This window comes from Oryctolagus cuniculus, chromosome 8 (genome assembly GCF_964237555.1).
Source record: "Oryctolagus cuniculus chromosome 8, mOryCun1.1, whole genome shotgun sequence".
NCBI lineage: Eukaryota > Metazoa > Chordata > Mammalia > Lagomorpha > Leporidae > Oryctolagus > Oryctolagus cuniculus.
The window spans coordinates 82,833,185-82,855,357 of NC_091439.1; the positions used below are offsets into that span (position 1 = coordinate 82,833,185).

General features: G+C 46.5%; 2 protein-coding genes across 29 annotated transcripts in view; one reads left to right on the forward strand and one right to left on the reverse strand.

Moving 5' to 3' along the window:
• LIN54 (lin-54 DREAM MuvB core complex component) overlaps positions 1-22,173 on the forward strand; it is a 102,954-nt gene that overhangs the window by 14,941 nt on the left and 65,840 nt on the right. For 5 of the 28 annotated variants that reach the window (XM_051819625.2, XM_070047944.1, XM_070047950.1 and 2 more), the window contains exon 1: positions 5,807-5,946. The exons of 4 other annotated variants lie outside the window; for them this stretch is intronic. Coding sequence is in view for 5 of the 24 variants with exons in the window: in XM_008267659.4 (XP_008265881.1) it covers positions 6,450-6,516 (67 nt within the window). In the remaining 19 variants the exon portion in view is untranslated. Of the gene's footprint in view, positions 1-5,806; positions 5,947-6,173; positions 6,517-7,662; positions 7,776-8,081; positions 8,216-18,675; positions 18,862-22,173 lie in introns of those variants that run through there. 19 more of the 28 variants (XM_017347460.3, XM_070047946.1, XM_070047951.1 and 16 more) reach the window with 10 other exon arrangements.
• LOC127483188 (uncharacterized) lies at positions 1,480-6,338 on the reverse strand. The gene is made up of 4 exons (XM_070047115.1): positions 6,093-6,338; positions 5,318-5,972; positions 5,114-5,215; positions 1,480-1,784 (listed from the first exon to the last, which is right to left on the reverse strand). The coding sequence occupies exons 1-4, from the start codon at positions 6,336-6,338 to the stop codon at positions 1,756-1,758; spliced, it is 1,032 nt and encodes a 343-aa protein (XP_069903216.1). The 3' UTR covers positions 1,480-1,755.

Here is a 22,173-nt window from a genome sequence, read left to right on the forward strand (position 1 = left end):
CAATGCCTGCAGTGCCAGTATCCCATATAGATGCCAGTTTGAGTCCCAACTGCTCTACTTCCAATCCAGCTCTCTGCTATGGGCTGGGAAAGCAGTAGAACATGGCCCAAGTCTTTGGGCCCCTGCACCCACGTGGGAGACCCAGAAGAAGCTCCTGGCTCCTGGCTTCGGATTGGCACTTCTCTGGCCACTGCAGCCATGTGGGGAGTGAACATAGTGGATGGAAGACTTCTCTCTCTGCCTCTGCCTCTCTGTAACTCTGCCTTTCAAATAAATAAATAAATCTTTTTTTTTTTTTCAAAAAAAAAAAAAAAAAAAAAAGGATATCACATTTACACTGATTCCCAAAGGTTTCTGTGGTCCACTAGAAGAAGAGCATGCCCCAAGTAGCTAATGCCTTATATACTTGGACTTCAGAATTAAAATATGTGGAACAGGTAACACCCCAACTCTAAGCCTAGAATCCAACCTGGCCTAGCTGAGCCCAGTCTAGATCTGTGAATCCAACCAACACACGAGGAAAACAAATGCTAATGTTTATAAGCCATGAAGAATTCTAAGACGGTTTGTAATAGAAGCTCAATTGAGTTTCCAGTCTCGCTAGGGGCAGATGTCATTTTTCTCCTTCCTTCACACAAAGGTCTTTGTGTCCAGGTCCAAATGGGTGAGGCCTAGGAAGAGGCAGCATTTCTGTCACCGTCTGCCTGTGCTCTTCTTTCAAGCTCCCATATCCTGTCTGGAGATGGGCCTCTCCTCAGGATGACAGACATTTGCAATATCTACTTCCTACAAGGGGACACCCACTCCTAACCACAAGGCTCATTCCACCTCTAGCAGGATAAGCACATGAGAACATTACAGCGGATCTTCTCCTTGTAGGCTTTTAATTTGAAAAACGAAAGCAACTCTTTATTTAAGGGTTTATTTATTTGTTTGAAAGGCAGAGTTACAGAGAGGCAGAGGCGGAGCAGTTCCATCACTGCAGAGCAATCCACTGGACAGAGCTGCTCTGTCTTGTTCACCGTTTCATTCCCAGGGCCTGGCACAGTGCTTGGAATCCAGTAAATGACCCACGATAGTTGCGGAATATTTTCAGTTTTTAGTTCATTTGGAAAAGTGACCATGTAAATATAAAGCAAAGATTTTCTTCTGAAATACAGATGTTTGAACAGCAGAGACTCTTCGGAGCTAAAATGCTTTCTTTGCTGAAGTGAAAGATTGTATTTGACTCTGTATTATGGTTTTGAGTATTAATAGCTTTTAGCCATTGAGTTCTTGCTGTATGGCAGACACTGTTTGAAGTGCTTTCCACATCTTAACTTCATTAATCTTTGTAACAATCTTACCATATATGCACTAGCCCAGTTTATAGATGAGAACCCTAAGACAGAAGAAAATAACTTGCCTAAGTTCCCACAGTTATGAAGTGGTGGGGCCAGGGTTAGTGTTCAGGCCAAGTAATTAACCACAACATCCAGCTCTTTATGATTACTTTTAATAAGGACCATTTAATTTCTTCTTTCCAGCATTTATGTGAATGCATCTTATTTATTTCTTTTAAAGATTTTATTTACTTATTTGAGAAGTAGAGTTATAGACAATGAGAGGGAGAGACAGAGAGAAAGGTCTTCTTTCTGTTGGTTCATTCCCCCATTGGCCACAACAGCTGGAACTGCGCTGATCCAAAGCCAGGAGCCAGGCACTTCCTCCAAGTCTCCTCTGTGGGTGCAGGGGCCCAAGGGCTTGGGCCATCTTCTACTGCTTTCCCAGGCCACAGCAGAGAGCTAGATTGGAAGAAGAGCAGTTGGGACTAGAACCAGCGCCCATATGGGATGCCAGTGCCAGCCCCAAATGCCTCTTATTTCTTTCGTGACCATCGTATCTCCCCTGCCAGGTAAGTGTGCCTCTTATTTCTTTAAAATGTTTTTTAAAGATTTATTTATTTGAAAGGAAGAGAGGGAGAGGGGGAGGGGGAGGGAGAGAGAGAATCTTCCATCTTGCTAGTTCATTCTCCAAGTGGCCACAATAGCCAGGGCAGAGCCAGGCTGAAGCTAGAAGCCAAGAACCCCACACTAGTCTCTCACAGGAGTGGCAGATACCCAAGTACTTCAGCCATCTTCTGTTGCTGTCCCAAGCACATTAGCAGGAAACCATATTGGAGGTGGAGTGGCCAGGACTTGAACCAGCACTTTGATATGGGATGCCTATGTTGAAAGTTGCAGCTTAAACAATTGCACCACAATTTCAGTCCCTTTTTAAATTTTTTACTTATTTGACGGAGACAGAGAAACAGTGCTCTCATCCACTGGTTCACTCTCCAAATGCCTAAAATGGTGAAGCTGGGAGCCTGAAGCTCAATCCAGGTCTCCCTCATGGATGGCAGGATTTCAGTTACTTGAATCATCAGCACTGCCTCCCAGGATCTGCATTAACAGAAAGCTGGAGTCAAGACTCGAACCTAGGTACTCCATGCAATGTGGGATGCAGGAGTCTTAAACAGCCATCCTAACCACTAGGCTAAATAATTGCCACCCCTTCCCATACCACCCCACCCCGACCTTTTTTCTTATTTAATTGCATTTGGCTGGGACACCCTGAAAAATCTTTAATAGCTGCTATATCCTTGCATCCTTCTTGGGTTTGTAATAATTATCTTGACCTAATTAAAGAAACCTTTTTTAATATCTACTAAGAATTAAAAAAAATCAGAATGATTGCTGAATGTTAAGCAATACACCTCTATATATAATTTGGTTTTTCTTCTTTAATCCAATTCATAAATCTGTAAGTTAGATTTCTTAATGTTAAACCACCATTCTTGGACTAAACTGAACTTTGCCACAGTGTGAATTATTTTTACCACCACATTGTTAGATCTGATAACATTTCAATACTCAATTTTGTCTAACAACTCATAGTGAGACTCAAAGGATTTCCCTTCTTTTTTGATGCTGTCTTAGGTTTTGGTATCAGAATGACTAGATTTGTGGAATAGCTGGAAACTTTCCGCTGTTTTGGATTCCAGTCTCTCCCAAAATCGAGTCTGGTTTGGGCAGCCCACCTCACTCCCTTCTGCCTTTCCTTCAGGAGTTAATGCTCCAAGCAGCTCAAAGTCTTTAACTTGACTCATTTCTACTTAAGAGCCCTGAAACTTCCAAAACTTTGTCTTTCATACTTGTTTTTAGTCATGTTCCAAGGAGAGATGCAATCACCAGCTACCCTAAAGTGGCCCAAACCCTACTCAAAATGGGTCAAAAGGTGTCCAAAAGTCACCCTTTACTTAAAGTTAATGCTAAAAGCTCCACCGAGGAGGAACTTAAGTCCCATTACCATACCACGAGTTTGTAAAAGAGTGTTTCCAAATTGCACCTATGCAAACTTATACACACCTCTACATGTAATGACAAAATTCCCCTTTGGAATAGTCATTTCCTACTCAAAACAAGAGGTACCTGATTTCCCTTGCTCAGGGAGCTGCAGCTTTGAAAATGATTCCCCACGGTGTCATTATTTGCTACAAATAAAAATTACTTTGTGGAAGGCCCTGATTGGAATAGCAGTGAAGATGCCATTTGGGATACCTGCATCCTATATCAGAGTGCCTGAGTTTAAGTTCCAGCTCTGCTTCCCATTCCAACTTCCTGCTAATGTGCATGCTGGGAGATGATGGCTCAAGTAGATGTGTCCCCGATATCCATATGGGACACCTGGATTGAATTCCCAGCTCATGGCCTAACCCTGTTTCAGGGGGATGAACCAGAGGATGGGTGATCTCTGTCTCTCATTCTCTCTCTCTGCCTTTCAAATAAATAATTTTTAAAAATAATAAAAAATTATATAAAAATTACCTTTAGTGACAACTACTTTTGGTGAAGGTTTTGATTTCCACTTACCAAGAAGTGAACGTGGGTTCTGCATTATAGGGTGGCAGGTAAAGCTGCTGCCTGTGGTGCCAGCTTCCCATATGGGCACCAGTTCGAGTCCCACCTACTCCATTTCAATCCAGCTCCCTGCTAATGGCCTGGGAAAGCAGCAGAAGAAATCCTTGGGCCCTGCACCCATGTGGGAGACCTGGAAGAAGCTTCTGGCTCCTGGCTTTGGATAGGCCCAGCTTCGGCCATTGTAGCCATTTGGGGAGTGAACCAGAGGATGGAAGATTCTCTCTCTCTCTATTGCTCTCACTCTCGCTCTTGCTCTGTGTGTGTGTGTACAACTTTGCCTTTCAAATAAATAAATAAATCTTTTTAAAAAAAGTGAACCCACATTGGGTAGATAATAGTAGTATTATCTAGTACAATAATCATTTGACTATGAGGATTTGTCATACTAACTCCTAAGGCTCTTCATAAAATGGGTCATACTATTGAACCCCCCAAAAAGCCGGTTTTATCACTTGATTTTCCCACATTGCTTGCACATGCCACATACCTTCCCACTTCCAAGCTCTTACTAATTTCAGTCCCCTTGCCTTGCTAAATCTTTATTTATCAGTCAGAAAGACTGGAAGAGAGCGGGAGAGAGTAAGAGAGCGAGAGTGAGAACGCTCTCATTCACTGGTCTACTCTCCGTATCCCACAATAGTATGAAATTAGGAGCCAGTGACTCAATCCAGTTCTCTCATTTGGGTGGCTAGAGCTCAATTGCTTGAGCCAGGGTCTACATTAGCAGGAAGCTGAAGTTAGGAGCACTCTGACACAGGATGCAAATACCTTAACTGGTGTCTTACCCACCAGGCCAAACGCCCACCCCAGCCTTTCTAGGTCTTAGTGGTTGAGCTTTGAAGTCCAGTTAGCACTGACTATGGCACAGCAGAACTGAGGCAGAGACCCTGAAGCTACTTGACATCACTCATCTTAGTTAACCCTCAGAATCCTGGGAGAAGTTTTGTTATTTCTATTTTGCAGATGGGTGAAGAAACTTTATACACCAGTAAGTGGAGGTGTCAATTTAAAACTAGAATGCTTGATTCCAAATGGTTGCAGCTTCTGCTGCGACCTCTCTCGTCTCCTCCACTGTGGTCCTTAGCTGGTATTTCAAATCGATCTGACCGTCCTCTGTGCTCCAATGGCAATTACATACTGTTGCACACCATGTTACATTTACATTCTTTTACCTTTTCTATTGCTGTGTAGTCTCGTCTCAAACACCGAGCATTTATTAACTGAGTGGTCTTTCACAGCCTGTTTTTCCGACTTCACATTCGGATGTCTTGTAACTAGTGGGGATAATAATAGAAAAGATGACTAAATACAAAGAAATTTGACTCCGTTAGTCTTAGCTGTATACAGTATTGCAAAAAAGGCAAGAAGTCCCTTACAAAATAAGTTTAATTCTGCGTGGTTTCCCAGGGGCTTTTTAGCGACTCCTGCAAAAGCAGTACCTATAAAACCAAGAGATTCGGCTTTTGTGCCGAATCGCCGCCTTAGGAGCACATCAAACAGGGAGGATGCTGGAGGACGCACCTCCAGCATGGACTTCCTAACAAGGGAAGCGAGGCGAGAAGGCGGCCTCTGCCAACTGCTGGCGCGATCCGGGATCACCGTCCCCCACCCCCGGCTCGGCGAGATGGAACATTCCGTGCGAAAGCTTTGACAAGGCGCCCAGTCGGAGTCACGTGGAGCCGGAGCGTACTCACGGAGCCTTGCGGAATGACGCGGCTCGGGTTGCCAAGGGGCGGGGCCAGGCGCCGCGGAAGGGGCGGGGCGAAGGAAGCCGGCCCGGGGAGCTAAGCGAGGCGGGGCAGGGCGGGCGGAGTGGAGGGGCGGGCAGAGAGGGGCGCGCGGGCGGGGAGGGCCCGGCGTATTATGGGATGCGGCGGTGGAATGGCGCTGGGCGCGTGATTTTGAACAAACCCGGGTCTGTGCCTCGGAGGCGCCGCCGCCGCCGCGGCTGCTGGGAGCCCAGGGAGCGCGGCGCAAGGAGGAGGCGGCGGCGCCGCCGGCTTTGGTGAGTGTCAGCCCCTGAGATGGGGGCTACCGGGCGGGCGGGAAAGGGGGAGCCAGTCTCCGCTGCGAATGGCAGCGCGGGCGGAGGGCGCCGAACCGCTCCCCCCCGGGAGCCTGGGCGGCGGGGCAGTGGCGGAGAGCGGGCACCTGCCGCCTGGGGGCCGCCGCGCCCCATCCCCGGGCCGCAGGGGGCGGACGATCCTCAGGGCACGGCCCCTTCCCGCCGGCCCCCGGGAGGGCGGCTGTCACTCGGCAGGGCCAACGCCGTGCCGGCCGCCCTGCCCGGCTGACTGGAGGAAGGACTCCTACGGCTGTGGACAGGCGCACAGCGCGGTCCGAGAAGCCGGCCGTGTGGGCCCCGGTGTCAGGGAACCGGTTTTGCTGCTGTGTCATTTGGTATCAGCCCCTCCTTTGCCTGCTGCCCGCCGCCGCCTTCTTCCTACGCCCCTTTGTATGGACTCTTCTTCGTGTGCGTCCGTTTTCCTCGCGAAGCCCACCAGCTAAATGTCACAGTGTTCCCGCGGTGCACGGGGGAAGGGAGCGGGCTGGGGCTCAGCTTGGCCACGCAACGGTAAACAGCCCAGCAGGGTGCGGGTGGACCGGGCTGTCGGTGGGTTGGTGAAGTTTAAGGATGAGGGAATTGGGAACACTTTAGACTCGGAGCGCCGAGCAGGCTGCACAGGAAAGCGGGGGTTGGAGCGGCTGGAGGATAGCACTTGTTTACGCCTGGAGCCGCCGACTTTTGTATGGAGTTGCCTTTCACACAAGGTGGAAATAAATGGCTTTTTCCACTTCCACCTTCCTCTCCTCAGACTAACTTTTCAAAAAAGGCACTGAGAGTGGCTGTATTCGCAACCTTGAAGTTCAATTTGCTTGTTTTACGTAGGTCCTTTAGAGCTTATGGCGTGGTTTAGTGGTATAGAATTTATCTTTTGAAGGGGTGATCTTTCTGAAATTAACAATGGTAACTGATTTTTTTCCAAATGCTGATTTCATCAGAAGCTTTGCAGCTAATGTTTTTCTTCTTAGGTGATTAGAAAATATGTATGTTCTCCTTTAATTGCTTATTAAACTGAATGATGACAGGAACTGGTGGGAGTATGGGGCAACTGGGGTCTTATTCTAAAGCAAACTGTTTATTTTCACTGTATTGAACAAAACAGCAGCGGCAGATGGTTTTTCAATTTGATGACTTAGATCCTAAAAACATTTGGCAAGAAATTTTAGCTTAGAGCTATATTTTCCGTATTTTGGAAATTGATCGTGAATGTTTCCACAATTGGATCAGTACATTTCAAATCCAGTCGCACTTTGAAGTCCGGTCGTCACAGTGTTCGTGGACAGAAGTGACCAGATTAAAGTTGAGTGGAGAGGGAAACAGTTCGGATCCTGGGTTTTAACTGGTGGCTTGTTTTTGACCGCCTACCTGGCTGAGGGTCGGTGCCTGTAGTTTAGGAAAGTGTCAGAGAGGTCAGGGCTAGCATATGGAAATCGCTCGTCCTGTCAAAGTAGTTCTGCGGTTAGAGTAATACGTCAAAGTTGGTGAGTGACATTCACGGTGCGGACAATGTTTGTAGCGTCTGAGATGGACGCCGCGAAAGAAGCCCACGCCTCCACCTCCCTCAAGTTGGTTTCGTGAAAATGAGGGAGTTTGGGCTCTTTATTGTCCCGGTGCCGCCTTCTGCTGGGCTGCCTTTGCACACAAGCCTATGCCGGACTTGGGACCCGCCGGGAGAGCGACTTCCTCTGGCGCCGCGGCGGGGCCGCCGGGCTCGGCGTGTGGTTCGGGGGTGAAAGGTTGGCGTGGCCCGTGAGCACTTGTTCCTCCGGGTGCGTTTGAAGGTTGGCGGGGCCGGCGGGAGGCTTCCCCGGATATGTGGGTGTGCGCCTCTCGGGAGGGGCGGGCCGGGGCGGGGACGGGGAGGCGGGGGGCCGGCTGCTGGCGGCGGCGGCGGCGGCCCGGGCTCGGGCTGCCGGGGAAGCTGCTGAGCTGTGATGGTGATGACGAGGTGAAAATGGCGGATCTTTCGAAATACAATCCCGGCCCCTGACATACCAGAGGCGGCGGCCGCGGCGACGTCGCCGCCCGGGCTCGCTCCCCGGCCCCCGGGTACCCTGCAGCGCTCCAGTCTGGGCCAACTGGGGAAGGAGGCGGCCGGCCGGAGCTACCGTGTCAGGCAAACAAGCACCGCCCGGGCTCGGGATTGCCCGGGACCTTCTGGAGCCCCCACCTCGGAGCCCGAGGGAGGAGAGAGCGGCCGCCGCTGGAGGTAGAGGAGGCTGGGGGTACCCCGAGGGCTCCTCTGGGTAGAGATCGCTGCGTTTCGAGGGGTGCCGGCGGGTGGGGGAAGAATTGCGTTGTGGATCGAGGCATGACTTGCCCGGAGTGCAAAGAAGCAGTAGCCTCGTCATGACATCAACATTATTCTTTGAGGGTGAAGAGGGCTCGAGTTTGCTCTTACACCTCAGGCGCTGCTGAGGCCTAGAGGAACCGCTAGCACTTACCATGATTTCCTGATGTGATACTGAAAATATCCACTCTGCCGGGTGTTGGTTGGGTGGTGTTCACCAGTTTAGGGGGTTGTATGTTTCTTTCGGGAGGCAGAGCATTGGCATTTTATTCTGCATTTAAGGTCTTGGATCACAACCTATAACTTGTTGGGGTGTTGGATGCTCACAGTTTTTGATCATAAGCACCACTATGAAGCCATTACCAATGTTATTTTTTTTCTTTCATGGCTCTGTCATCCATCAAGTGACCCCTTTGCCCCTGCCATTTGGCTGATAACAATTGAGATACTGTTAGTGATATTTTATAACCTTTGCTTTTCAGAGAAGTTCTTCTCTGCCCTCACCCCCTGCCCCCCCACCCCCAGTCCAATTTCTTGAATCCAGATAGTTAAGTTGTGAAGATTTTGCTGTGGATACAATCCAAGTGAAATACAGCTCTGGGAGCTCTATTTTGGTCATGAGTTTTACCTTCATTGTTAAGAAGGAGAGTTGTGATGGCTTGCTGCCAGCATTTGATATGAGGTTGTTAAGTCGGTAAAGATAAATTGAGATTTCTGTTACATTCTAAATGCTGGATTTATCAGTCCTTTGTTTAGAGAGCAGGAGAATTGGATTGATTTTTATGATGGCCATACTGTGATTTTGGTAGATCATCTAAAGATCCATGTATGTTTCGGTTGTGCTACAGGATCTCTAAGGAGTCTGTTTCCTTACCCACAACAGTGATATTACTGAAATGTTACATGTGAATCACATTTTTATACGTTGGTTTTTTTTCTCCAGCTTTAGAGTTGGATCAGTGTCATGGAGTGTGTGAGAGTCAGCCGAGAGATAAATGTTTAAGAAATGCCCATTGGTAATGTTTATAATGGGCAGTAAGTTTTCTTATTCAGGTTGCCTACAAAGAGTGATGTCATACACTATATGACATTATATCGTGTATGCAGATGAGATATACTGTGTGTGGATGTGTGTATATAGTTTGAACTTCTGGCTTTCACTCATTAGAAGAAAAAGAGACCAAAAAAATTTTAGGGGATATACCTGAGAGTTACTCAGAAGGTTTAGTTAATGATGGTTATTACTAATTTTGAAAAATAATCTGATCTTATATTATTCAGTAGGAATTTAATACTGTTTTTAAATTACGGTTTTATGTAGCGGTTATTTGGTCCATGCCAACCAATCTGCTAAGTTAATAATGAGATTGAGAATTTTTAAAAATAATTAAAGCAGGGAGGCTGAAATGCTTTTTTGCTATTTTTTTTAAATTTTAGGATTATTTATTTATTATAAAGAGTTACAGAGAGAGAAGGAAATTCAGAGAGTTTCATCTGGGTCCCCCACATGGATGGCAGGGGCCCAAACTCTTGGACCATCTTTCACTGCTTTTCCCAGGCCATTAGCGGGGAGCTGGATCAGAAGTAGAACAGCTGGGGCTTACTTGAACTGGCACTCATATAGGGTGCCTATGGGCGCCAGTGTTGCCAACTGGGCTTTACCTGCTCTGTCACAATATCGACCTCCTGCTGTTTTCTTTTAATCACAGAAGTCTATTATTGTCTGTTTGTGATTCTTTGTGACTGTCTTTAAAGACCAGTTTTCCAGTTGTTGTGGAACCCAAAAACCTGTTAGGAAGGAACGAAGCCTCTGGGGATAGTCCTGCCCTTTTTTTCCTGGGAGAGGGGCGTTACAGATGTTCTTTACTTTTTCCAACACTGTGATTGTTTGCACAGACTTTACAGGTGGAGGGAGCATCCTTGATCTCAAAATCCAAACTGCTCCGAAGTACTTTGTTTACAAAGTTCTGGTCTTCAGAACATTTTGCGTTTCAGATTCTAGGGTTAGAGATGCTCAATTTCTGGTCAGTGACACTCAACCTTTATTGGGTATCTGTTGTGTGTCATAAACTTTGCTAGGTTCAGAGCCTAAACTACCCTCAGTGTCATCGCCCCAGGAGCATCTGGTTTTAGACTCATTGTATATTCGAAAGAATGGATTGAGTGGGTCTATACTGGACAAAGCTTTGAGAGTTACAAAACAACTTTGAGTAGAAGACACCTAGAGAGATAAATCCTGTAGCTTCTGCGTGGGATGGAGGAGATGGAGGTAAAATTGCCACAGAAGGCTCCAGGCTTTGGAGATTTGGACGCTGTTGGTTGCAGTAGGATGGGCTTATTGTGGAGGTGTAATCTGTATGCTATATGACAGAGTAATGTTTATACGGAGAGACATGTTAACATGACAAGAGCTTAAGCCCTGTTGTTCGATAGAATATTGAATGCCATTAAAAATTGAGAACTCAGAAGTTAACTTAAATAGAGAAACAGAAAAAAGAATTTTATGTAAGTTACAGTGTACATCATAACTATCTTCAAGGTGGCCCTGTAAGTAAACCAAGGCTCCGAGGAGGTACTGTTGCCTGGGATGAACAACCAGGAGAACCAAGGTTTGGAAATGGGTCTTTCAGATTTGAATCTCCATGTTTACCCCACCTTGTTGGTGTTAAGCGTGAATAATACACAGTTCCTTCCCCCCCTCCTTTTTTTTTTCCAGTAAAGATTTGTTTATTTTGGAAGTCAGAGTTATAGAGTAAGAGAGAGAAAGAGAGAAATTCCATCCTCTGGTTCCCTCCCCAGATGGCCGCAACAGCCAGAGTTGGGCCAGGCTGAAGCTAGGAGCCAGGAGCTTCATCCAGGTCTCCCACTTGGGTGGCAAGGGCCCAAGCATTTGGGCCATCTTCTGCTTTTCCCAGGCACATTAGCAGGGAGCTGGATCAGAGTGGAACAGCCGGGAAATGAACCGGCATGTATAAGGGATGCTGGCATCACAGGTGGTGGCTTTACCTGCTCTGCCACAATGCTGGCCCCACAGTTCCCTTTTATATATATATATATATATATATATATTTTTTTTTTTTTTTTTTTTTTTTGACAGGCAGAGTGGACAGTGAGAGAGAGAGACAGAGAGAAAGGTCTTCCTTTTGCCGTTGGTTCACCCTCCAATGGCCGCCGCGGCCGGCGCGCTGCGGCCGGCGCACCGCGCTGATCCGATGGCAGGAGCCAGGAGCCAGGTGCTTTTCCTGGTCTCCCATGGGGTGCAGGGCCCAAGCACCTGGGCCATCCTCCACTGCACTCCCTGGCCACAGCAGAGAGCTGGCCTGGAAGAGGGGCAACCGGGACAGAATCCGTCACCCCAACCGGGACTAGAACCCAGTGTGCCGGCGCCGCTAGGCGGAGGATTAGCCTAGTGAGCCGCGGCGCCGGCCACAGTTCCCTTTTAAAGGAAAAAGTATTGTGAATCCCCTATTGACCTAAATTATTTTATTAAAATATTTAATTCATATATATATATATAACCAAGTATAAAGCAAAAATATTTATAAGTGAAATATAAATGAGACTATAAAACCAGTAGAACAAATTAAATGCGAGGTGATAGATGATGCTGTTTTGTGAAACTAAGTCTTTCTTTGCATAGTGACTGTTCTGTTGTCTTCTTGGCACACAGATGTGCAGTTTTCCAGGTGCTACACACCGTAGGATGACTCAGTTCCTACACCACTTTCCTGTGCTCGCATGCTGTGGAGCATCTCTCCTTAAACCACACGCTAAATGGTTTGGCTTTCACTTGACATAAACATGTCACTTACTTTGGAAGTCCTTTCTGTGTCGTGTTCTTTAGTCCACCCTAATTCTCATACCCTAGATTTTTGTAGATGAGATGATTATCCAAATGATCCAGAATATACTTAAAAATATATACTACAGAAATTAAAATGCAAATCTTTTTTAAGATTATTTATTTATTTGAAAGTCAGAGTCATGCTGAGAGAGAAGGAGAGGCAGAGAGAGAGAGAGGTCTTTCATCCACTAGTTCACTCCCCAAATGGTCGCGATGAATAGAGCTGAGCCAATCCAGAGCCAGGAACCAGGAGGTTCTTCCAGGTACCCAACGTGTGTGCAGGGACCCAAGCACTTGGGCCATCTTCTGCTGCTCTCCCAGGCCATAGCAGAGAGCTGGACTGGAAATGGGGTATGGGATGCTGGAACTGCAAGTGGCGGCTTTACCCGCTGTGCCACTGAGCTGGCCCCCAAATGCAAATTTTTCAAAACTTTACCAGAATTCATGGCTTACAGCCCATTGATGCCAGTTTAGTTTGAGAAATGTGGTTTTGTGCTTAGTGTTTGAATTTCTGATGTTTGATTTTAGAAATCAAAGCTAAAATTGGGGCAGGCGCTGTGGTGTAGCGGGTAAAGCCGTTGCCCATAGGGCAGGCATCCCATATGGGCATCAGTTCAAGTCTCGGCTGCCCTACTTCTGATCCAGCTCTCTGCTATGGCCTGGGAAAGCAGTAGAAGATGGCCCAAGTCCTTGGGTACCTGTATTTGTGTGGGAGACCTGGAAGAAGCTCCTGGCTCCTGGCTGCGGATTGGCACAGCTTCAGCTGTTGCAGCCCAGTGGGAAGTGAACCAGTGGATGGAAGGCCTCTCTCTCTCTCTTTCTCTCTCTCTCTCTCTGCCTCTCCTCTTTCTGTGTAACTCTGCCCTTCAAATAAATTAATAAATAAATCTTAAAAAAAAAGCTAAACTGTAGTTAACTAGGTAGTGCTTGGGGTAAACTTTAGGTACAAAAGCCTAGTCCTTCAACACTGATTACTTCTGACATCTCACAGATTATTCATTTGTCTGTAATATAGTTGTAGGTTAGCCCTTTATATTATGTGCAAGAATGAAAACATTTGTTCACCTAGATTATTCTCTTCCTGAAACTGAAAATAACTGTTTTTGCAATGGTAATATTCTATTAAAAACGGTTTTAAAAATGTAAAAGCATAGAGCATTTGTCATCTCTATCTTGTATTCTTTTTAAATTTATATTTAATTTACTTCTTTGTCATTGTCAGACCTTCCATTTTGGTCTATTTACTGTCAAAGCCTTAGAGTTGATCTTCCTGCCTCTAGGCCAAGGCAGCCCTGAGATGTGGGTAGCTCTCCCAGGGCCCAGCTGAGATCCTGCTGCTCATCTGATTTCTTTCAGGGAAGGGTCTTTCATTAATTCCCCTGCCCTCCACAAAGCTGGGAAGCAGTAAGTAGGTATTAATGAAATGACTGATAAGCATCATAGGCTAAGTAAAAACTAAGAGAATCTGGTAGATTTTAGGATATAATGCAGTTGCAGAGGATATTGGTTAAGAACTGAATGTGAGTATTTAAAAACTTATTTGAAAGGAGTTTCTCAGCTTGTTAGTGGACCTTATGGGGATTTGGGTTTATTAATTTATTTCAAGTGTGTTAAGTCCTGGAACATTTTGTAAATCTATCCCACTGAGATAGACCGCAGTTATTTTCAAAGCCCAGCGTAAATAAGTCTGGAGTTTTCGGCGAGCTACCCCTTCTCCATGACTGAATTAGGCACTCCTCAGATTGATGGTGAGAGAGTGTTCACTGGCTGTGTTCCAGGCACTGGGGATCAAGGTACAGTGGAGATGAAGGCAGTCAGTCCCTGTCCTCATGTAGCTTTTAGTCTGAAGAAATGGGGGAGGGATGATCAGGCTATTAACAAATAAAACTTTCTGAGTGTGATAGATACAGTGATGGAGAAACCAGGTGAATAGGTTGGATTCCCTGGAGCAGTAGAGATGAGGGCAGGGGTACTGTGGTAGATAGGTCGTTTAATACGTTTAAGACATTTAGAAATCATGTGACTTTATGAAATCAGTGGCCCCTTCCCTCTCATTGGACTTAAACCATTTAGCCATGCTCGACTGTGAGGAGGAAAAAAGCGCTGGCTTCTGTGAGACCTGAGCCTGGATCAAGGTGTAACTATTTTTAATTAGGCCTCCATCTTGTAACTTGGGCCTGACCAGGTCCTGAACCCTAAGCCAGAAGCTCCTAAAAGTAAATAAATGAACTCCCCTTGCAATAAACTCTCCTAGCAACAGCCGATTAGCAGATAACAGATAAGGTCATTAATAGCTTCCTGAGACCCTGCAGTTGGGCACGTACACCCCAGCAGCTCGGACCCTATGCTTCAACCAATCAATTCAGAAGGCATCAACCCCAAAGCCATCCAGCCATCTTTAGTAGGTCCATTCCCGCCACTGGATGCACTAATCAGTTCTAAGAGATGTCCTTTGAATTTCCCGCGGGATGAGATGATTTGCTAAATGGTACCATGATGTATAGAATGTCTCTGAAAACCCTATAAAAATCCTGTTCACTGAAGGGTCGGGGCTCTCAATTCAGACCCGCTGCGTCGGTGTGACTGAGAGTCCAGGCCCGGACCTGCAATAAAGCTCTCGTGTGCTTTACAGCGGTATCGGCTCCTTGGTGGTCTTTGGGGACAACTGAACTGGGCATAACAGCTTCCAAGAATGTATTTTGCCTTTAATTCTATTTATTTGATGAACTGAAAATACTGGAAGCATGTGGGATGCCTTGTCCATCCTGGAGTGGTGGAGTCTTGCTCTCACACATAGCTCGCAAATAAGCCGTCCCAAGGGGTGGTGGACGGAGGCTCGTCTGCTCTTTGTTCTGTGAAGACCCTCCCTTTCCTCGGAGTGGTCCTCGACTCAGCCATGATGAGGTCGCATGTGCTGGTACATAGCTTCCATTCCTCTATGGGATAAAATTAGGATGATGATTCATGGCAGTAGGTGCCAAACCCTTTTTCTGCCATGCCCATCAGTTCCTTTTGAGAGTTTTTTTAGCATTGGCCACCATGCCCTGCGTGTGACCCTGATTGAAACAGATAAGGGCGCCTGACCAGCACACAGTCCTCTCTGCTCAGGGCCTGCGGGGCGTCCTGGGTTGTGCTTGTGCTGGGGCTCTGCACAGGCTCGCAGTCAGCCCTTTTCTCCTTACAAGTTCGAGCTTTGCCCCTGGTTCACAGGAGACCCCTACTCCTGGAGCTCCTCATCCTAACAGTTTGAAAACACTTGTTCTTCTAATTACAGAACTTCAAAACATAAAGCCGAAATGCACAAAAGAGCAATAGGCAAATCCACCACCAAAGCTGGGGGTTATAGCATACTGTCTCAGTAGTTGACAGAACAGTAAAAATTCAGTGAGGATATCAAAGAGCTGAGTGACATTATCAACCGACTTGACCTAATTGACATTTATAGAATACTACCCTCAGCAAATGCAGAATACGTGTTCTTTTTGAGTGCACGTGGAGTGTCCCCTTGAAAAGATGGACTGTATTCTGAGTCATAAAATACATCTCTAATTTCAAGTGATAGAAATGTTACAGAGTAGCATGTTCTCTGACAATAATAGAATTAATTACAAATTAATAATGATAGCTAGAAAAATCTCCAAATACTTGGGAATTAGCACAAAGATGAAATCACAAGGAATATTAAAAAACATTTGAAGTGAGTGCTGATAAAAACGTATCGAGGGCCTGGCATCGTTGCACAGCAGGTTAAGCTGCTGTTTGTACCTCTACATCCCATATAGAAGCACCATTTCGAGTCTCAGCTCTGTGCTTCGTGTTAGCTTCCTGCTGATGTTCCTGGGAAGGCAGCAGATGATGGCCAGGTGCTTGGACCCCTGCCTCGCCATGAAGGAAACCCAGATGTAGTTTCTGGCTTTGGCCTGGCCCAACCTGAGCCATTGCAACCATTTGAAGAGTGAACCAGCTCATGGAAGATATTCTCTCTCTCTCCCCTCACTTTCCCTCTCTTCCTCTCTTCTCTCTCTTTCTCTTTCAAATAAATATTTTTTAAAAAATCACTGATATTGGGGCATACTGGGCTAAGCCTCTGCCTGCAGCACCAACATTCCATATGGGTGCCGGTTCTAGTCCCAACTGCTCCTCCTCCAATCCAGTTCTTTGTTATGGCCTGGGAAAGCAATAGAAGATGGCCCAAGTGCTTGGGCCCCTGCACCCACGTGGAGACCTGGCGGAAGCTCCTGGCTCCTGGTTTCAAATCAGCTCAGCTCTGGCCATTGCAGCCATTTGGGGAGTGAACCAGTGGATAGAAGACCCTTCTGTCTCTCCTTCTCTCTGTCTATAACTCTACCTCTAAAATAAATAAATAAATAAAATATTTTTTAAAAATTCACAGAAATGAATAAAAATCATCTAGCAGCTCTGGAGGGAATTTTTTTTTTCTATTAAAAGATTACTGTAGAAAAAGGGAAAAGCTTAGAATAAGTAATCTAAGCCAGAGGTTGACAAACTTTTTCTGCAGGGTCGGATAGCATATGTTAAGCTTAGGAGACTATATAAGTTTACCACATACTGATCCTCCCATGCCCACCTTCCCAACCATTTAAAAATGTAGAAAAATATACTTCTTTTTTTAAGATTTATTTGAAAGTCAGAGTTAAACAAAGAGAGGAGAGGCAGAGAGAGAGAGAGAGAGAGGTCTTCCATCCACTGGTTCACTCCCCAACTGGCCGAAATGGCCAGAGCTGCGCCGATCCAAAGCCAAGAGCCAGGAGCTTCTTCCAGGTCTCCCATGCAGGTGCAAGGGCCCAAGCACTTGGGCCATCCTCCACTGCTTTCCCAGGCCATAGCAGAGAGCTGGGTCGGAAGAGGAGAAGCAGAGACTCAAACCAGCGCCTATATGGGATGCCAGCCCCGCAGGCAGAGGGTTAACCTATTGTCCATGACACAGGCCCCAATATTTATGATTTCTTTAAAAATGATTTATTTATTTATTTGAAAGAGTTAGAGAGAGAGAGAGAGTCTTCCATCCTCTGGTTTACTCTCCAGTTGGCCGCAACGGTGGGAACTACACCGATCTGAAGCCAGGAGATTTTTCTGGATCTTGCAGGCGGGTGCAGGAGCCCAGAGACTTGGGCCATCTTCTGCTGCTTTCCCAGGCTGCAGCAGAGAGCTAGATCGAAAGTGGAGCAGCTGGGTCTTGAACTGGCGCCCGTATGGGATGCCAGCACTGCAAGTAGCAGCTTAACCTGCTACGCCACAATGCTGGCCCCAATATTTATGATTTTTTAAAAGTCTCCGCCAACTAGGAATAGAAGTATATTTCCTCAGCCTAGTAAAGGAAATCTATGGAAAAACCTACGGCCAACAGATAAGATTAGGAGCCAGGCAAGGATGTGGGCTTTCCCCACTTTGAGTCAGTGTCTTACTGGCGGTCCCAGCAAGCCACAGATAGCCAGACAAAAGAAAGGAAGAAATGCAGGTGTTACTTGTAGACAAAATAGATTGTCTTTTTTGAAAATCTTAAGGAATCTATGTTGAAAAACTAGAAGTAATAAGTTTAGTTAGTTATAGGATACACAGACACTATAGAAAAATCACCTGCACTTCTGTATATTGGTAATAAGTAGGGAAATGAAAAAAAAAAAGGCAATATATAATAGCATAAAAAATGTGAAATACTTAGGGGCAAATTTAGCAAAATATGTACATGCACTTGAAGTATGCAACATTGCAGAGAAAGACAAGTAAGAGATACCCAGGGCTTTTCAAGAAGTTCATGGAAAATGAGTGCTATGAAAAACTATGTGTGGATTTCAGATTTTTTTGCTCCAAAGAAAGTATCTTAATTCCAACTTCCACAAACTTTTTGCACTTTTGAAAGTAAAGTGGTAAAAAAAAAAAAAAAAAGATTTATTTGAAAGTGACACAGTGGAATGGAGAGGGGGGTCTTCTTCCATTGGTTCACTTCCCAGGTGGCCACAAACAGCCATGGCTGGGCCAGGCTGAAGCCAGGAGCCAGGAACTCCATGTGGGTCTGCCACATGGGTGCATGGGCCCAGCACTTGGACCATCCTCTTCTGCTTTCCCAGGTGCATTAGCAGGGAGCTGAATCAGGAAGAAGTAGAGTAGCCGGGACTCAAACCAGTGCCCACATGGGATGCCAGTGTCAAAGACGGTGGCTTAAACTGCTGTGCCACAGTGCTAGGCCCTGAGCTCTTATGTTTTAAATGATCTATTCAAGGGTGTTTGTGTAGTAAACAGCCACAGATGGAGAAGCTAGCGCCTCCCACGGAAGCTCTCCGTGCTTACAGGAGAGTAGATGCCTGTCGGAGGGTACAGAGAAGATTTGTTGCAACCTGTTAGGAAAGATTGGCGTTCTCTCAGCTCTGGGGTCCTCAGTCACGATGCTCTCCTGGCATTTGTAACATTTACCTGGGCCACTGCATGCCTTCTGCCCTGTGGAACTCAGGGCTGTGGAGACACGGCTTCTCGCATGTTCCTTGCTGTGAGTAAAAAGTCTTTTTCTCTGACTCAGGACTGCTGTATCTTCTGCCAGGATCCACCGGTTACTTTATTGGCTTGCAAGGAGGGTATCACACCTCAGAGCCCTCGCAGTCCCTGACAATTTTGGCTCTGAGGATGGAGTGCTGAAAGAAACATGGCTTTCTGCATGAGGATGGATAAGGTCGGGGACGGTGGAAAGACCCCCTGGCATCTCAGGGTGAGTGGTCTCACCCAGGTGTTGGGCAAGGGCAGGGGTGACGGAGGACTGAGAGCCTTGCACTGTTCACTCGTTGTGGAGCACTTAGTGGCCTAGCTGAGAGAGAGGTAGGGTAACAGTGAGGCACCTGAGTGGTGCTTTGGAGTCCAGGGCCCTGTGGAAAGGCAGTATGGCTAACAACTGCTGTCAGGGCCCTCAAAGCTGTAACACTGGGGTCAGCAGTGAGGGTGTCCAGTGAGGAGTGACCTGAAAGGCTTTTAGAAGTCTGGTTGTACTGCAAGAGTGGGTCCTTGAAACTGAAAGTAAATGGAAACCTTTGCTGATTGGAGTGGAGCCACGCTATCTCCCTCCCCCACTTCATGATCTCAGGTACTTTAAGGAGAAGGATGAATGAGGCCTAGGGTTTTGTTTTTGTTTTTGACAGGCAGAGTTAGTGAGAGACAGAGAGAAAGGTCTTCCTTTCTGTTGGTTCACCCCCCAAATGGCCGCTACGGCCAGGAGCCAGGTGCTGTGTGGGTGCAGGGTCCAAGCACGTGGGCCATCCTCCACTGCCTTCCCAGGCCACAGCAGAGAGCTGGACTGGAAGAGGAGCAACCCGGACAGAATCCAGCGCCCCAACCGGGTCTAGAACCCGGAGTGCCGGTGCTGCAGGCCAAGGAGTAGCCAAGTGAGCTGTGATGCCGGCTGAGGCCTTGGGTTTAAGAGCTCTCTGTCCTTAAGAGAGACCAAAGACCAAACCCATGCTTCTGAGTATGCTGGGGGTAGCTCTAGGTAGGGGAGGGGGTGAAAATGTTCTGGCCCTGTAGGATGCAGGCATTCAAGTCATCGTCCTGCCTCATTCCCTGGGGCTGAGCATCAAATCCACTGATGATGGACTCGGGCAAGGTTTGCCGGGGGGTAGGGGGGCAGATGTCTGCGACTTTGTGAGGGGGGCCCTTTGTCACATGCTGGCGTTATGACTTTTGTTTCTTAATGTGTAGTTGAGGCTGGTGTTTCTATGTGCCTGTACTGTGAGTACTTAAGGGTGAGAGGAGATTCTCCTGAGCAGGAAGAAAAAGGAGGCACATAAGGAAGAGCTAGCGCATGAGGAAGAATAAGGACCAGCACACGGGTGAGAGGGGAGTCCCCTGAGCAGGAAGAGTAAAGTACTAGCACATAAGGAAGCGCTGGTACTTTGGGGTCTCAAGGTGCTGGGGATTGCTTCGAGCTACAAGTTACTATGATGATGATTTTGCAGTATATATGTATAGAACTCATCTAACCCACTAAGAACACCAAAGCCCCAGCATTTAAGAAAAAAAAAAAGCCAAAGACTTTAGTGGACACTTTTCAAGAGAAGATAAACTAATAGACAGTATGCACATAGAGATACTCCACAACATTAGTCATCGGGGAATCGCAAATTAAAACCACAGTATGATATCTCTTCAAGCCCGCTAGAGTGGCTGAAATGAAAAAGACCGACAAAAGACTTGACAGTACCAATTGTCAAGGATGTGGAACAGCTAGAGCTCTCTCACACATTGCTGGTGGGTGTACAAAATGATTAAAAAAAAAACACAAAACCTTGGAATGTTCATAGCAGGATTATTCATAGTAGCTTGAAACTGGAAACAGTCCAAGTGTCCATTGACAGATGAATGGATTTATAAATTGTGATAGATTCATACAATAGAATGTTACTCAGCAATTAAAAAAGAGAACAGAATACTAGTAAGTGTAGCAGTAAAAAGAAATCTCGAGGGTGGACATTGTGGCAGAGTGGATTAAGCTGCTGCTTGGGACACCCACATCCCATATCAAAGTGCCTGGGATCAAGTCCCTCCTCCACTTGTGATCCGGCTTTCCACTAATGCACCTGGGAGGCAGCAGATACGGCTCAAGTACTTACCTCTGCTGCTACCACCCACATGGGAGATCTGGATTGCGTTCTGGGCTCCTGGCTTCCGCCTGGCCTAGCTCTTACTGTTGCAGCCATTTGGGAAATGAACTAGCAGATGAAAGATCTCCATTTCTCTCTCTCTCTCTTTCTACCTTTCAAATAAGTAAATAAACAAATAAAACTTTTAAAAAAATCTCAAAAAGCATACTGATACAAAAACCTTACCTTATGACTCTTTTCTGTCATGAATACATTATACAGATGGCCCCTAACTTATATTGGTTCAAATTCAACTTAAGATTTTTCAACTTTATGGTGATGAAAAAACAATACTCATTCAATAGAAACAATATTTCAAGTATTGAGTTTTGATGTTTCTCTCTTTTTTTTTTTTTTTGACAGGCAGAGTTAGACAGTGAGAGAGACAGAGAGAAAGGTCTTCCTTTTCCGCTGGTTCACCCCGCGATGGCTGTCGTGGCCAGCACACTGCGCTGATCCGAAGTCCGGAGCCAGGTGCTTCTCCTGGTCTCCCATGCGGGTGCAGGGCCCAAGGACTTGGGCCATCCTCCACTGCACTCCCAGGCCCAGCAGAGAGCTGGACTGGAAGAGGAGTGACCAGGATAGAATCCGGCGCCCCGACTAGGACTAGAACCCAGGGTGCTGGCGCCGCAGGCGGAGGATTAGCCTAGTGAGCCGCAGCGCCGGCCTAAGTTTTGATGTTTCTCCCAGGCTAGTGCTATCTAGTACAATATTTTCTTATAATTCTGTTTAGTGGCAATGAGCTGCAGCTCCTAGTCAACCAAGTGATCATGGGGAAAGAGCCCATCCCATTCTGTGGGGTGTGTATCTAAGCAGGAATATTTGGAACTTTAGTTATAGCAAGTGCATTTTCAATTTATGATATTTTCAGTTTACTGGGTTTATCAAGACATGGGCCATCATAAATTGGGTAGCATCTGCACATCATTTATATGAAGTTTTAGAATGAGCAAAAAGGCAAAACTAATTCATTTTTTAAATTTTTTTTATTTATTTTTATTTTTTTGACAGGCAGAGTTAAACAGTGAGAGAGAGAGAGAGAGAGAGAGAAAGGTCTTCTTTCCGTTGGTTCACTTCCCTAATGGCTGCCATGGCTGTCGCGCTGCACCGATCCGAAGCCAGGAGCCAGGTGCTTCCTCCTGGTCTCCCATGTGGGTGCAGGGCCCAAGGACCTGGGCCATCTTCCACTGCCTTCCCGGGCCACAGCAGAGAGCTGGACCGGAAGAGGAGCAACCGGGACAGAACCGGTGCCCCAACTGTGACTAGAACCCGGTGTGCTGGCACCGCAGGTGGAGGATTAGCCTAGTGAGCTGCGGCACTAGCCGCAAAACTAATTCATAGTTTTCGAACAGATGAGTAGTTGCGTGGATTGGCATTTTGAGATGGAGGAT

Coding starts and splice junctions, on each gene's coding strand:
- LOC127483188 (XM_070047115.1), bottom strand. CDS start 6,338: ATGACACAGCAGCAAAACCGGTTCCCTGACACCGGGGCCCACACGGCC. Junction 5,216..5,317: donor CGCAGAATTAAACTTATTTT/GTAAGGGACTTC, acceptor TATCCCCACTAG/TTACAAGACATCCGAATGTG. Junction 1,785..5,113: donor ACTACACAGCAATAGAAAAG/GTAAAAGAATGT, acceptor CTTCCAATCTAG/CTCTCTGCTGTGGCCTGGGA.